The sequence below is a fragment of the Penicillium chermesinum genome (assembly GCF_028974085.1).
Source record: "Penicillium chermesinum strain IBT 19713 chromosome Unknown utg000007l:1.0-2695246.0:1.0-2697696.0, whole genome shotgun sequence".
NCBI classification, from domain to species: domain Eukaryota; kingdom Fungi; phylum Ascomycota; class Eurotiomycetes; order Eurotiales; family Aspergillaceae; genus Penicillium; species Penicillium chermesinum.
In genome coordinates this window covers 204,250-218,598 of record NW_026695317.1, presented here as the reverse complement: position 1 = coordinate 218,598, position 14,349 = coordinate 204,250, and the positions used below count along the sequence as shown (strand labels likewise).

Below are 14,349 nucleotides of genomic sequence, written 5' to 3'. Positions count from 1 at the left end.
TGAGAGGCCTACGGGTCTACTGGATGGATTGGTTTGGCCAAATACAGTGAAATGTTGAAACTGTCTTGATTAAATCAATTCTGCCCTTATGATCAAGCTATCCCTCCGGAAAAGAGGAGGCTAGTACCTTCCTCCCTTGATCCTACCCTAGAACCTCGGACGCAAATTGCAACTTTTTTGTTTGAAACACGCCGCGACGACAACACCCTCATGGTGTTGTAACTGATGCTCTCTCCCTTGGAGTTTCGGTAATAGTCGAGTGCTTTGCACAAGGCGAAGAATAGCCACGGTCACGAATAAGCCGGAGCGTTTTCTTGAGCCTGTCTCGAAAGGGGCAGGTGGGATGGAAAGGGCTTGACTGTGTTGGTCGGACATTCCTGTATAATCTTCATACGTAGATGGACGCTGGTTTTTTTTTGTCCGGTTGAATCCCATGCGAGTAATCGAATAATCATAAGATCCACAGACGGTTGTATGAATGTAAAGATCGCCGGTAGGCGGGATTCGCTGCGGATATTCAAATGCTCGTCTATTTGAGGATAGTGTGAGCACCGCGAGCCTCCAGGTAGCTTTCAGGAACCCCTTGAGCGAGAGACCGGATCACTCCGAATATTTCCTTGTTATGGTATCGCAGCCGCGTCTTAGGATCGGTGTATGGACCAGAGAGACCGGTAATATCGCAATAATGGCGCTGGTGAGCCGGGTTGAGCGAAGGGGCAGACTCGATGTTGGTATAGGTTACCGCGGGGCCCGACAGGTGTCCTGCGCGGGCATTCTTTTCGAGAACAAGGGTAGACAGGCTTTGGGCTGCCTGTGCCAAATTTGGCGTCCTGTCAGATCCCTCGGCAGGTGTCTGGGCTCCATTGGTGCTGCCAGGGAAAGATGCCCCAGGAGTGGTTGCGCCGGAGTTTGCCTGGGTGGCGAGCACCGAGGCTTCTTTGCGAGCACTTTCGGAGATAATTTGCTTCAAGTTCTTGTTTCGACGCTGGGACGGCTTCCAATGGGGGTTGCGGAAGGGCTTGTGGAGGTTGGCAATGTCCAGTTCATTGAGAAGGAGCTGGTGCGACTCATCGTTGGCAGGTGCTGGGGGAGGCATGATGCAGATAATGGTGATAGTAACGAGGAGAGATAGTTGGGGTCGAAGAAGGGATATATAAGTATGAGAGGGTGTGGTTACAATTGGAACTCCGTTCTTAAGACGCTGGACCATCACTGGCTGGAGATCATGACTTCAAAGGACATCTTGGCGCGGATCTCGGACTCACATGACCCAAACAAAACCACCAACACCCCCCCCCACACTACTCGGTCAAACACACAGTTCTGGACTGCTCTAACGCTGTGCATGATGGTAGGATATCCTTCCCCTTTATCTTTGCTGATATAGATAATTTTGGAATTGCCTCTAACAACTGCACAGGAGAGTCCCCACGAGCACCAGCAAACGGTGCTGCTCTCGCGCATTATCACGAATGTGGTATGTTGCCTTGGAGGCCCTCGGGGCTCAGAAACACGCGCTGACATTTGTTAAAGGAGAAGCTGAACGAGGCTGTCATGGCCATGAACAAAAGCCTCCAGGTAATATTCCCCCGCTTCTCCCGACTCGGGACTCTTATTGACAACAGCATAGGAGGTCAACATCCAGAACATGAACGTGGAACTGGTCGCCCAGATGTTCAAGAACTACCAGTCGAATGTTCTATTTCATCTGGAAGGTGAGTTTCTTCCTTGTCGAACTCCTCGAACTCAGCTAGTCCTCTTGCTGATTCCATTGCAGCTACGGAGAACCTGAAAGAGCCTGAATCATCATCTTGAGAAAGTTCTAGTGGGGATGACCAGCTAATACCATGATAAGATGTTATAATGAGCGCCGACAAAATACCAGGAGTTAGACTTGTTTCCAGTTGACACAATTTCATATCTCAACGTAGAAGTCACATGGACAACCGCCTTCACTATCGATAAGTAATTCTTGGCGGAGAACCTTCGATCCCCAAACGAGCCAGCGGCTCCGCAGTTGCTTCACTCTGCCCCTTCCAAAGGTCGGCGTATGCACTGGGTATATACAGCTCATCATCCGCGCTTGCGCGACTTCCAGCTTTGATTTTCTTGCCATGCCCTCCACCCTCCTTTAGAAACCTGATCACCGACCCCGAAGCTCCTGCTTTGCGCAACCGCGCACATCACCATGACCATTACCTCCGTGCAGACCCTCCAGCCGGGTCATCTTGCTGCCAATTCGTCCGAGAGACGTGTTGAGAAGCCTGTCCCTGAGCCTTATCTCGTTCAGGACTTTCCGTTCAAGGGTTACCAGCCTCCACAACCAGACGGCTTCGAGCAAAGCAAAGCCCATGCAGATACCAGCGCGATCGTCATTGACAATGGTGAGATTGACAAGAATGATCCCTGGCGCCTCTCTTGCGATTTTTACTGAACAGTTTTGCTCCTCCTAAAGGCTCCCATCTCGTCAAGGCCGGCTGGTCTTTTGACAAAAGCCCACGATTCATCTTGCCTCCCGTCATGAGCCGTTACCGCGATCGTAAGCTCGGTCGCCAATGCCACTTCATTGGATACGACGCTTATGTCGATGCTACTACCAGAGGCCAGCTGCGGTATGCCTTTGATCCTGGTTCGAGCGTGGTCGGTAATTGGGATGTCATGGAGGGCGTCTTGGACTATGTGTTTCTCAAGCTCGGCGTGGACGGCTCCAACGGCAGCGTGGATAGGTCAATTCTCATGACCGAGCCCATCGCAAACCTGAGCTACCCGCGAAAGAGTAAGACCATCCTTCAATTATTGGTATACCGGATCACCACGACTAATACCCTCCACCCTCCCAGTGATGAACGAGATTCTCTTCGAATGTTACGGGGCTCCATCTGTGACCTACGGAATCGACTCGCTGTTCGCATACCGGTATAATAAGGGAACCGATGGCCTGGTCGTCTCCTCGTCGCATACGTCAACCCACGTCATCCCTGTTCTCGATTCGAAGCCCCTTCTGAACAACTGCTCCCGACTGAACTGGGGTGGTCTCCAAAGCGCGGAATACCTGATGAAACTGATGAAACTGAAGTATCCAACCTTCCCCGCTCGGATGACAGAGAACCAGATGGAGGATCTGGTACAAAAACACTGCTACGTCTCGCAAGACTACGACCGTGAGCTTGGCGGGTATCTAGAGTGGACTGGCCTCGAGGACCGAGACCGTATCATCCAATACCCGTTCACGGAGCATGTCGTGGTCGAGAAAACTGAGGAGGAGCTCGCTCGGATCGCCGAACGCAAGAAGGAAAGCGGTCGCCGTCTCCAAGAACAAGCGGCGAAGATGCGGCTCGAGAAGCTTGTCAAGAAGGAGCAAGAGCTGGAGTATTGGAAGGATCTTCAGCAAAGGTTGGCATCCGAGACCAAGAAAGAGATTCGGCGAGTCTTGGAAGCCGAAGACCTCAAAGATGAAGCTCATCTCGAACGGATGATTCGTGATTTGGAGAAATCTATCAAGCGCTCGCGCAATCGTGATCTTGGCATCGAGGAAACGGAAGAGCAAACAGAGGAAATGTCTTTCCCTCTCCTTGATATCCCTGATGAGCAACTGGATGAGAATGGATTGAAAGAGAAACGCCACCAGCGTCTGATGAAGTCCAACGTGGAGGCACGGGCACGTGCCAAAGCTGAAAAGGAACGCGCCAAAGCTGAGAAAGAAGAAGAAGAGCGCCTTGATCGCGAGAAGCGGGAGAATGACTTTGAGAGCTGGATTGCCGAGCGACGGAACAATCGCCAGGTAAATTGATTTGACAGCCTTTTTCTTTTTGTCTTGATGTGGTACTAAATCAAAATACTCAGGCTCTCCTGCAGAGAATCAAGGACCGTGACCGCCTGAAGGCAGACCTCGGCAACCGAAAGTCTCTTGCTTCCCAGATGCGAATGAAGACCTTGGCCAATCTAGCCTCGGATGGTCCCAAGAAGCGTCGACGTGGAGGAGACGACGACGACTTTGGTGCGAATGATGAAGACTGGGGTGTGTACCGCAGTGTCGCAAAGGACGAGCAGAGTGACGATGAAGAGGAGGAAGACCTTGGCGAGCTGCTGAACGGCGTGGAACAAGAGCTCCTGCAATACGATCCGGAATTCACGGAGAACCACACTCTCGCTGCTCAGTCGGACTGGACTAAAAGTCTCGTCCATGCGTTCCTCCGTGGTCCATGGCCCTTTGACCCGGAGAGCCAGCGGGAGGCACATCAACTGCACCTCAACGTGGAGCGCATCCGTGTGCCCGAGGTCGTATTCAAGCCTTCTATTGCCGGCGTTGATCAAGCCGGACTCATTGAGATTGCTGCAGACATTGTCAACCAACGATTCTCGAGTACCCAGGACCGCTCTCGTCTTCTCAAAGATGTCTTTCTAACGGGCGGTAATACTTTGTTCTCTGGCTTTGAGGAGCGCTTCCGCAACGAGATCCGAGGCTTTCTGCCCGTGGAAGCTGAGCTACGCGTGCGGCATGCAGCCGACCCGGTCCTCGATGCTTGGAAAGGTGCCGCACAGTGGGCTTCCGGGTCTGACTTTAGAAAGTCGTCTGTGACACGCCAGGAATACCTGGAAAAGGGCAGCGAATACATCAAGGTTTGTCTCTGAGACCTCTCAGCGCGCTGCCACGGTGCTAACAACCCATTTTCTATAGGAGCACGACCTCGGCAATGCGTCCTTGTAGATACAGTCTTGAATAAAATAACTCAGGCGCCATGGAGTCAACCGTTGCAGGGGCCGGTCAGGGTGGATAGCATGTTCTTGATACGCTTCTCATGGGTTTAATATAGCAGTCTTGTCCGACACTCGGCCTGGTTTTTATCGTAAGAGGCATGATCATGATGTAGCCAATGACTCAAAGGAGGTCCGCTAGGGGATCTGTACTCGTATCTTGTGAGGGCTGTTCCCCCTTGTAACACTGTCCTAGTCGTTGCTGGAGGCCACTTCCCGTTGTATATCTTTGGATACCATCCTGAACGGCATGACCCATAGCAGGAGCGTCAAAGTATTCAAAATTCTGTGACGCTAGTGCGAGAGTTGAGAATGCTGTTGACTTCAAGGAAGATGTCTCTTAGCTCACTACAGAAGCTCTTCATTCAGACCTCCGCCATGTTTGAAAACCTGTTCTTAACGCTTTCGCCTTGACGCGACGGAGCTTACAGTCTGAGGTGATCTGATACTAGTATGATCCAAGAACTTGAAACCGGTTAGGAGGAGCAACCATTACCCCATTGGGGGCATTGCCGCTGCTTTGGAAGATCCAGGCTTTCATCGAATTCAACCATCCAAGTGCAAATGTCTCCCAGAATTGGGTATTCGCGCTTTCTGTTCGAGCGAGACTTCGCTGGAACTTAGTAGGCCTCTCCGCTGCGCGCACCTCTGGCCGACTGATGTATACACACAGCTCACCGCTGTCCGAACCGGTTCCATTGGCATGAAGACCCGATAGAGCTGGCCCATGGGCTGATACAAAGCGTTTCGGCATTCAGGGGCCGCCGAAAATCGGGACAACAACCTTGTCCGGACAGGATCCGGGCACAGTCACCCTCGGATGTAAAGTGGGCAGAGCAATGGTACCTGCAGATGCAGGTAATCAACGGCTGAAATGACGGCAGTTGGGCCGCTTGACCAGCTTCTACGCTGTGTAAAATCCCATTCTGCTCTCCGTCTGGGCCTATGACCGAATCAACCAAACCACGTAGTCGGAACCTGATCCAGGGCTGGTCGCAGCGATCTTACTAATGGGGAAATTTTCAGGGTTCAGACGATATCCGGCATGAGCCTGACAGGATTTTTCTTTCTTTCTGCGGAGTCGAGCATCGGCGCGCTGCGGAAGAGCGCGAGGGTCACCAGGTCACCCGGATCACCTCTAAAGAGTCTGAGATCCAACAGCGCGCCATGAGAATCAGCTAATCATACAGACCCGCGTCACGCCACAGGAGCAAGAAAACAGGGCCGAGGGCCCAAGGAGAGCAGGGCCCACCACCGCTAGTAGCTCGGCATCACCCAATAAGTGGGGAGCGCCCTATGTGATTCGGGATCGACCGCTTATCCTTGGGCCCACAGTTTTTTTCGGCCCTTCTTCAGCCTTAAGGTTTGATATTACCTCACTAACGCATACGTCGATCATTCTAGGGTTTTCGACATGTTCGACCATCCAGCCGTGCTCCCGGCATACCTGGGCCAAGCGCGAAACTCCATATCTTATCCCCGCGAATAATTCTACGCTTCCCACCTCTCCCGAAGAGCTGCGACGCGATGCGCGCATGGGAGAAAAACGTGTAGTTCGGAATATCTGGGACGGGATATGTTTTCCAGGTGCTAGCCCTGTGGGGCCACCGTTGGGTCGGTACCCTGGGAAGGGCCCTCTGCCCCGTAGCGTGGCACGGCAGAGCTTAGTCGATGAAATCATTCCAGTCACGTTGTGCAATGACAAGCCAGAGGTGCTCTCATCGGGACATCATAGCGCAGAGTCCCGCAGAGCCCAACACAGTAGCGCCGGCTCGATCGGATTCAAGAGCGGGGGGGGGGTGGAAGGCGTGACTCGTTGAAAGTCCTTAGAGCTCTAGCGCACGAGGTCAGGCCATGCCGATCATAGCTCTTGTCTGATACAGCGAATTTCCTAGCCTTGGTTAGCCTTGGTTATGGAATCTCTTCAAGCCGGATGTACGGAGTATGCTGCCGTCTGAGTCTTGCTAGGTCGTGGTAGGACAATCGAGCCAATCCAAGAGGGTACACCTAAGGGATCAGCCCAATTTTCAGAGCCGGAGATCCTTGGCATGAGGCATGAAAATTGGGCTAGGCGATTCTTGGCAACGCTTTTGCTATGCTGCAAAGCTTTTCTGAGTTGCGAATGACGTCGGACCAACGACATTCCACTCGCTGTTTACTTTACTTCCGCATTCGGAGGAACTTTCCATAGAGTTCTACATCGCTGATTGGCGTCCCCAGGCTTGTCCGGCAAGACCGGGACTCCCTGGAGGGTTCGGTAGCTTCATAGAAAGCTATATAATAGCCTTCATAATCCCTCGTGGTTGTGTAGTGATAATCTCCAGAGCATTCTCCGAGCCATTCGAACCCTCCTGCAGTGGAAGCCTTCCATCAATCCTAGTATCAAATCTTCGAGGTCTTATACTACTTCCATTTCGGTGAATCAAGGCATATCTTATACTCCAAGCTCATCATGGGGTTCATAAGTGCGGTCGCCCGCCCTCTCCAGCTATGCACGCGGTGCTTCCAATGGTCTAGCGCTGTCATTGTCATGGGTATCACCTCGTACTTTATCGCTAAGGGGCCCCATGGACAGCACATCATCTATCAGGAAGTTATTGTACGTTCCCTACTACCCCCCCCCTCTCCTTGGCAGATATTTGCTGTCGACCGGGCAAGCCAGGCCAGCATGTATCCCCGATTTTTATATCGTTCACTGCTAACTTTCGAATCAGTCCGTTTTGTCGGTAGCCTTCTTCCTCCCAGCTTTCGTCTCGCCCTTCCTGCCCTCCGCCTTGAGCAAGTTCGTCCTTCTGATTGACGTGGTATTCTCTTACCTGTAAGAACCTCTCCCCCTTACCCTATGAGAAGGTATGCAAAGAAAAAAAAACTCAATTGCTAACTTTTCTCTCCAGCTGGTTAACTGCCTTCATCTTCGCCGCCCAAGACTACGACAAGAACCACTTCCTGTGCGACGCCCGCGCCCCACCCGGTGCAAGCTGCAGCAAGAAGAAGGCCAACGAAGCTTTCATCTTCCTGGCATTGTAAGTTTTCTGTCCCACCCCCTTTTCCACCCCAGTGCCCGCCCAAGTTCGGGCCACGGCGCACGGCCCTCCTGTATGGGACCATGGAGCTAACTCTCTAATCAGCATCTTCACCTTTTTCGGTGCTTTCATCGAGGTTGCCAGTCTCTGGGCTTATCGGAAGGAAAATTCTTCCGGCCCTGTCCATGAGAAGCACGACGGGACTCGCGCTCCCTTGGATGCTCCCGCTCCCGCTGCCGAACAGCCGGCTGCTACCGTCTAAGATGACGCTATGGATGGTGGATTCTAATATACACGTGGTGCCAACTGTGGTCTGGTGAGAACCATAAGAATCCAGTTTCCCCAATCTTGTATTGAGAGGGGGAACCTGGAGGCTTCGAGTGATTCTTGTGCGATCCTGGTGATACGAACCTGATGTTTTAATATCTGTGCACATATGTTTTGGATGGATGTTCGGCGGTTTCCTATATCTACTTTAATGTGTTAATGTGATTCTGAGTCTGAGATCAATGTCTTTCTTCTTGAGTATATTGTAGAAAATTTAAGCTGGCTGTGCCAATGTACGCGATGGTTTTAAGAAGAGGTTGGTTGCCGGTGTTCAGCAGATGGGGAGATTCCGAACAGCCGGAGTGATTGGCGATTACATCACGCGTATCTTGTGCTACGTTATCGGTAGTAAAAATGGCATACCGCAGACGTCATCAATTCAGCTATTTTTGTTGTCTTTTTGCTTTTTTGCTTCGGGGGATTCTAGCGTTTATTCTATATACATTTCAAATACATGCGGGCGCGTTTACTACACGTCAGACCACATACCTACTAAACTACTCGGATCCCGCTTAAGCTGAATCGTTACACCCGAGATGCAGGGGATAAGCTACACCCCAGATGCATGGGGTAAGATATATCCAATGAACCGAAAAAAAAAAAATGGTACGCTCCGATAAGAAGCTATATGCTGGCCCGTCGGGGGGCCATGGTGCGCTGTAATTTCCGCTTCTCCTCCGTCTCTTCGGGGATGGGCAGCGAGCCCTCATTCTTGAGACGATTCAAGAACTCCTTTCCGTACGCATAGCCGACCTGGTAGATCTCATCGAATCGGCCAAATTCCAACGTGCCATAGGGATCAATCGGCGGACGCATGTACAAGCAGCCACTCATATTCTTGGCGCGCTCGAGGTTGTCGATAGAAGAAACGTAGGCAAGACGGGCCTGAATCTCACCAAGGGTAGGCGGGTTGGGAATGGAGGAGAACGGGTTCCAGCGGTTGATGGTGGCCCAAAAGCCGGAGAGAGAGTCACCGAATTGTTGAGGCGTGTTGTCATCGAGCGATCCTACGTCCACGGCGAAGATGACATCCGCGCCGAGGCTCTTCATGTGGGCCACCGTGAGGTTATCAATGTAGCCCCCGTCCAGCAGCATACTGCCTTCATCGCAAATGGGAGGGATCAAGCCTGCCAAGGACATGGAGGCGCGCACGTAACGCCATACATAGCCGGAAGAATGGTACTCGATTCGCGATTTGCTGATGTTGGTGGTGTTGCAGTAGAACTCGAGCCAGAAATCCTCGATTTGACTGTCGCCAAAGGTTTTGAAAATCCCCCGGTTGAACTCGTGGCCCGTTGTGTACGACACCGTGGGGTACGTCAAGTCCAGGGCAAATCGCCACATACTACCCATGCGGCCAGAAAATTTCTTGGCCCGGCCGTACATAGGCACAACATCGGCATCGCGGGCATAGAGCGCTCCAATGAAGGAGCCGATTGAGGTCCCGCCGATAATATCAATCGGGATTCCGGCTTCTTCCAGGGCCTTGATCACACCCACATGGGCAATGCCTCGCGCTCCTCCACCACCAAGGACCAGGCCAACAGACTTCCCGCAGAGGCGACGCGCAAGCCGATGGAAATCCCCTTTGAAGGGGGTTTCAGGGGAGTAAAGAGGAGTCTGCTGGATGCGACGAGAGGTGTATTTCTGAATCTCTGCTTGCAGAATTTGCACGCGTTGCTTGAGCGCAGTACCAAATTTCTTGGTCTGCGGATGGGATGGTTCTGTGGTTAGACGGAACGCCATCTGGATATGATGGTGGCCGCCATTGATCCACAGACGATTCTTCAGCCATGTGCGAGTCAGGCCAGGAGGGCAGTACCGCTCCGCGTGCAATAACACCAGCTCCTTGCGAGCGGTGGTTTTCATACCAAGCAGGAATCGCTCGTATTCGCCAATCCCCGCCGACGACTCCGCCAAGCCAACCAGCAAAATTGTGTCAGCTTGGCTAATGCAAGTCTGCGTCCAAGGGCGTTGACATTGGTATCAGCAATATACAAAACCAAGCCATACTTCTCTTCGAGGTCTGCTAGATACTGGGAGAGCTTGAGTTTGCCCATCTTGCTGAAGGCGTGCCGGCCGAGATGGTTCAAAATAGCCGCTTGATTGAGCGAAGTGACACCGCGAGTCACGCCGATCTGATGAAGTGCGTTGAGCAACCGATGGCCAAATTCCACAACCGGGACACCGGCCGTCACGGGAAGAATAGCCACGGTGCGAATATTGACCGTCGACGTCGCTGATTGCACACCACTCATCGCACCAGGTTCAAGTCCCCTGTCTCAGGACAGTGGGTGCTCCACGAGGTCTCGCATACGCTGGGCGATCAGCTTCGAAACCTGAATGGTGATCCCCGGGTGTTCTTGCGCAAGGCTATTGAAGAGAGAACGCGGGAATTTGGCGAGCTCGGTGTCTCGGATCGCATGCAGAGTGGATGGGCGGGTGGATTCGGTCATCACTTCAAGTTCGCCAACACTCTCGCCTTGGCCGTGCTCTCCAACCACCGTCATCTTCCCATCTGGTCCTTCGTGTACGGACCTCAGACGTCCATTGAGAACCAGGTAGATCGCGTCACTCTCATCGCCCTGGTGGTAGATGACCCCGCCGGCATTCACTTGCACCCATTCAAGAGCGAAGTCGATGTGCAGAAGCAATCGGGGGAGAAGGCGGGTCAAGCGTTTAGCCAGGGTAAGCAGGGCAATCGGGTAGCGGTCCGCAATACGCTCCAGGGAAGAGCGTGGTAAAAAGCCCACGTAGACATCCGTTTTCGCTACAACATCAGTGTAGGAACGATAGGATGCGAGGGCACCGACGTAGCCCTGTACGCCTCCTGGCTTAATCAAATACAGAGACTTGCGTGACTGTCCCTTTCGGCGGCCATCATTGGACCCTGACGCGCCGGGCACCCTTGAAGAACTGGTTGCTGTACGTCGCAGTTTTGGGAAGAGTTCTTCTTGAGCGGTGGACCCGGACGGGCGTGAGGCGCCAACCAAGTCTTCGCCACTCTCATTTACGGGAATTCCCACATCCAAGAATCCATCAATCACATAGTACAGACCCGGGTGTCGCTCACCTTGTTCCACAAGGACAGAGCCCTGGGGGAAGTATACTACTTCGATGTCATGGCGCAATTCCTCGCGGAGGTTTACGACAGGGGACGTTCCGCCAGCACTTGTCACGGACATGGACATCATCGAGTCAGTCTCGCCTTCTCCCGACCCCTCGTACGGATCGATGAATCCAAACGCATTGGAGAAGACAGCCTTTTGTCGTCGAGAGTCATACGAGAGTAACTTAGGAGAAAGATCGCCGGACACATGGCTGGGCTTCCGGAGCGAGTCGCGCGAGCTATCTGTTAGTCCAATCCCCTTCATAATACAATCCAAGATGGATTCTCGGAACAGTGTTTCTTCATCGACAGACTGTTTCCTTTGGAATGGTGAAATGGGGTTGTTCCCCAGGTCCGCGAGGGATTGAAACGGGGGTCGCTCCCGCTCGGTCAAGGGGAATGAACTTTAGGTCCCGGAGTATCAAAGCGAGGGCCAAACCGAGACAGTTGGATGGTAGAGAGAAGATCCCCGGGGCTAACGCCGCCGGTGTCACGCTCGGTCTGGATATTGGCTGGCCTTTGAGGGGTCACTGCAAGCGGGTGGCCTCGGCCATTCACGCGAGCCTGTAACACAGCGTCTTTGCGAAGGGAGCTGCTGGACCTTCTACGTCGTCCTACGGAAGGATTATGGAGGGCAATCCCTTTCCCAACTTCTTCGGGACCAATACGGTCTCTCTCCTGCATAAATTTGTTCTTGAGGCGGTCCAACGCACCGCCCCGCAGATCATTAGGTAGGTCCCATGTTGTGAACTTGGCGATCTGTCGTTCGATTCCCAGGACGTCGCTAGTTAGACCTAGATAGGAATGTGCGGTTGAAAAGGTTACTCGCTGCAGACGAGTGAGAATCACCTGCACGATGTGAGAGGTAGCTCGTGGGTAAACTCTGGTAAGCCGCCGGAAGGCGCTGGCTGGGATGATCGCGATGGTGGTATCCACTGTTGCTCTTGCAACAATGTCCGGATGCACCGACTTCCGCCGCTTTTTGCGTGAGTGGCGATGGTTGGGCGTTTGCGGGTCCTGTGTAGCATGACTATCATCTAAGTGTAAAGGGGGCACCGCCGGTAAACCTGTACCCTGGCCAGGAGACCCAGGCGTTGATTCTGGACCCTCCTTTGCAGCGGCGGACATAGGGCTGCCCATCATCTCAGCACCTGGGCTCAATATGGGGGTATGGACCTGATCAGCAATCGAAGTGCTAGAGCTAGAAGGGTGGATGTTGCGTAGCTGGACGTCTTCAGTAAACAAGGACAGAATGGAGAACAAGGAAGACATCGAGGCGCCGTTCTTCACCTCGGTCAATAGCTGGTAGCCCTGATGGCCATGCAAGTTGTTCTCCTCGTCCTCAGAAGTCTGGTCATCGAGATGCACGCCATCATCTGAGCTTGGCTTGCCTTCGCGAGTGGACTTGACGAAGATCTGGACCAACCCATCCACCACTAAGCAAAATCCCTTTTCTTCCTCGAGCATGAGTGTTTCACCAGCAATGAGCTTCCTGGTCTGCATTGTGCGAGTCAATTCGTGGAATACAGGCCGTTCCAAGTACCCAAATACTTTGATAGCACTTAGGAACTCGTCGAGGTAGTTGGCGAGACCCGGCTTCGAATCCCCATCTTGGATATCGGGGAACAGGTCGATCTGGGCTTCTTTTCGCGGGGGCTCTGGTGGCAGGCGACTGTACATATTCAAGAATCGATACCGAATAAACCAGCTCACCGTCGAGACGAGGGCTAGGGCAATCAGCAAGCTATGAGGGAAAGGAAGCAATGGGTTAGCTACGTCATTGGACCAGAAGCCGCGGAAGCGTACAGTGTGGTGAAGTTCATGGTGAATGTCAGGCTCATAGAGAAGAGCGTGAACAGCCATGTGGGCAAGGTAATGGTCGTGAACGCGATGAGCCAGTATAGACAACGCGGGATGACCTGGAAGACGAAGGTCAACACCCAGCCGAACCACCCCGCCATGGTTGCAGGAGTCGGCGGAAGGAGAGGCGGGGGAGAGGGGGAGAGGACTGCGGTAGCAGCGCTTGTGGGCGACGAGGTGAAAGAACTAGGTAAGGCCGTTAGGCCCAGAGCCAGAGACGGTGCCAAATTCGGCATAATGCGAGTGGGTTTCGTTCCGACTGGAACATGGGCAGCTCCGCCTGGATCACTTTTGGTCCAGCGGTCCAACCAGAGCCCAGGAATGGCCAAAGAGGGGCTCAGGACAGGTCAAAATGGAATCTTCGAGTCCAGGTGGGCATGGTATGGGGAACGTGCGGGCCCTGGCATCAGAGAGTGGAAGGATGCGAGGGTTTAGGAACGAAGGTGCTGGCGGACGCTAACGGGGTTGCAGCAGGTGGGTAACATGTGCCCGCTGAATGGACGAATGCCAATGGTCAACCAACGTCAGGTCTTTTACGCAGGTCTTCTGCGTATTGATAGACGCCGTTACTCGTCCAGGTCATATCCATGTCGATCTTTCGCCAGAGCAAAGCTAATCATAAATGTACCAGGTGGGAGAACGGGGGGATTTCCAACGATTGAAGGGGGAACGTGGCGGAGACGCGGCTGTTACTCGGGACAAGCTGATCCCGCGAACCAACCAAAAGTCCATATTACTGGCGCGCATTGGGCATATTCTACATGGTCTACAGTAATAGCATTCAAATGCCATTTCCAAGTTGCTATTTTGCATGCTATTGGAGCAAGCTGGTACTGTGCAGCGTACATTCCCACGAATTTCAACCCCATGGGCGTACGTCATAATATGGAGAACCTTGGAACCATGGAAGTGGACACGCACACAGTAGCTCACTAGTTCGGGAGGACAAAACAAGCCTCACCAATCTATGTCGCCTATCTGTACCTGTTAGTATCCTAATGATCTTCAGGCACTTCAGTGAGTTATGTAGTGGCCTGCGCGCGCATTCAAAGTTGACACCCCACCTGAATACTGCTCAGTATCTAGGTAGAATACCTAGCTGAATCCTAAACCATGGTATACTTTCTCAATGCCGTCAACCTAGAAGCTTAGCCTGCACTTGTTCCCGTCCTTTATCTGTAGTGGTGATCTGGGATGAAAGCTCCAGCAAGTCCCTTTCCCCGTTCGAACTTTGTTAGGATTGTAAATTCGAGCACGAATCGTGGGAAAATCTCT

General features: G+C 52.8%; 9 protein-coding genes across 9 annotated transcripts; 3 read left to right on the top strand and 6 right to left on the bottom strand.

Annotated features, from left to right (window-relative positions):
• Positions 1-529: 529 nt before the first annotated feature.
• On the bottom strand, positions 530-1,096 carry N7468_008780 (uncharacterized protein; the record flags this gene model as incomplete). The annotated part of the gene is made up of 1 exon (XM_058478076.1): positions 530-1,096. One exon carries the CDS (start codon positions 1,094-1,096, stop codon positions 530-532), a length of 567 nt encoding a protein of 188 aa, XP_058326406.1.
• Positions 1,097-1,225: 129 nt separating this feature from the next.
• N7468_008779 (DASH complex subunit DAD4) lies at positions 1,226-1,815 on the top strand (the record flags this gene model as incomplete). The annotated part of the gene is made up of 5 exons (XM_058478075.1): positions 1,226-1,351; positions 1,421-1,477; positions 1,534-1,578; positions 1,631-1,715; positions 1,778-1,815. 5 exons carry the CDS (start codon positions 1,226-1,228, stop codon positions 1,813-1,815), a joined length of 351 nt encoding a protein of 116 aa, XP_058326405.1.
• A 373-nt stretch (positions 1,816-2,188) lies between these two features.
• N7468_008778 (actin-related protein ARP5) lies at positions 2,189-4,708 on the top strand (the record flags this gene model as incomplete). Its single annotated transcript, XM_058478074.1, has 5 exons — positions 2,189-2,384; positions 2,456-2,776; positions 2,841-3,781; positions 3,844-4,620; positions 4,679-4,708. 5 exons carry the CDS (start codon positions 2,189-2,191, stop codon positions 4,706-4,708), a joined length of 2,265 nt encoding a protein of 754 aa, XP_058326404.1.
• Positions 4,709-5,203: 495 nt separating this feature from the next.
• Positions 5,204-5,509, bottom strand: N7468_008777 (uncharacterized protein; the record flags this gene model as incomplete). The annotated part of the gene is made up of 1 exon (XM_058478073.1): positions 5,204-5,509. The coding sequence occupies one exon, from the start codon at positions 5,507-5,509 to the stop codon at positions 5,204-5,206; it is 306 nt and encodes a 101-aa protein (XP_058326403.1).
• A 1,698-nt stretch (positions 5,510-7,207) lies between these two features.
• N7468_008776 (MARVEL domain-containing protein) lies at positions 7,208-8,040 on the top strand (the record flags this gene model as incomplete). Its single annotated transcript, XM_058478072.1, has 4 exons — positions 7,208-7,354; positions 7,470-7,573; positions 7,650-7,778; positions 7,884-8,040. The coding sequence occupies 4 exons, from the start codon at positions 7,208-7,210 to the stop codon at positions 8,038-8,040; spliced, it is 537 nt and encodes a 178-aa protein (XP_058326402.1).
• Positions 8,041-8,729: 689 nt separating this feature from the next.
• nte1 (lysophospholipase) lies at positions 8,730-10,363 on the bottom strand (the record flags this gene model as incomplete). The annotated part of the gene is made up of 2 exons (XM_058478071.1): positions 8,730-10,053; positions 10,119-10,363. The coding sequence occupies 2 exons, from the start codon at positions 10,361-10,363 to the stop codon at positions 8,730-8,732; spliced, it is 1,569 nt and encodes a 522-aa protein (XP_058326401.1).
• A 24-nt stretch (positions 10,364-10,387) lies between these two features.
• Positions 10,388-11,479, bottom strand: N7468_008774 (cyclic nucleotide-binding domain-containing protein; the record flags this gene model as incomplete). The annotated part of the gene is made up of 1 exon (XM_058478070.1): positions 10,388-11,479. The coding sequence occupies one exon, from the start codon at positions 11,477-11,479 to the stop codon at positions 10,388-10,390; it is 1,092 nt and encodes a 363-aa protein (XP_058326400.1).
• A 125-nt stretch (positions 11,480-11,604) lies between these two features.
• On the bottom strand, positions 11,605-12,894 carry N7468_008773 (Lysophospholipase nte1; the record flags this gene model as incomplete). Its single annotated transcript, XM_058478069.1, has 1 exon — positions 11,605-12,894. One exon carries the CDS (start codon positions 12,892-12,894, stop codon positions 11,605-11,607), a length of 1,290 nt encoding a protein of 429 aa, XP_058326399.1.
• A 92-nt stretch (positions 12,895-12,986) lies between these two features.
• N7468_008772 (lysophospholipase NTE1) lies at positions 12,987-13,310 on the bottom strand (the record flags this gene model as incomplete). Its single annotated transcript, XM_058478068.1, has 1 exon — positions 12,987-13,310. The coding sequence occupies one exon, from the start codon at positions 13,308-13,310 to the stop codon at positions 12,987-12,989; it is 324 nt and encodes a 107-aa protein (XP_058326398.1).
• Positions 13,311-14,349: the final 1,039 nt, after the last annotated feature.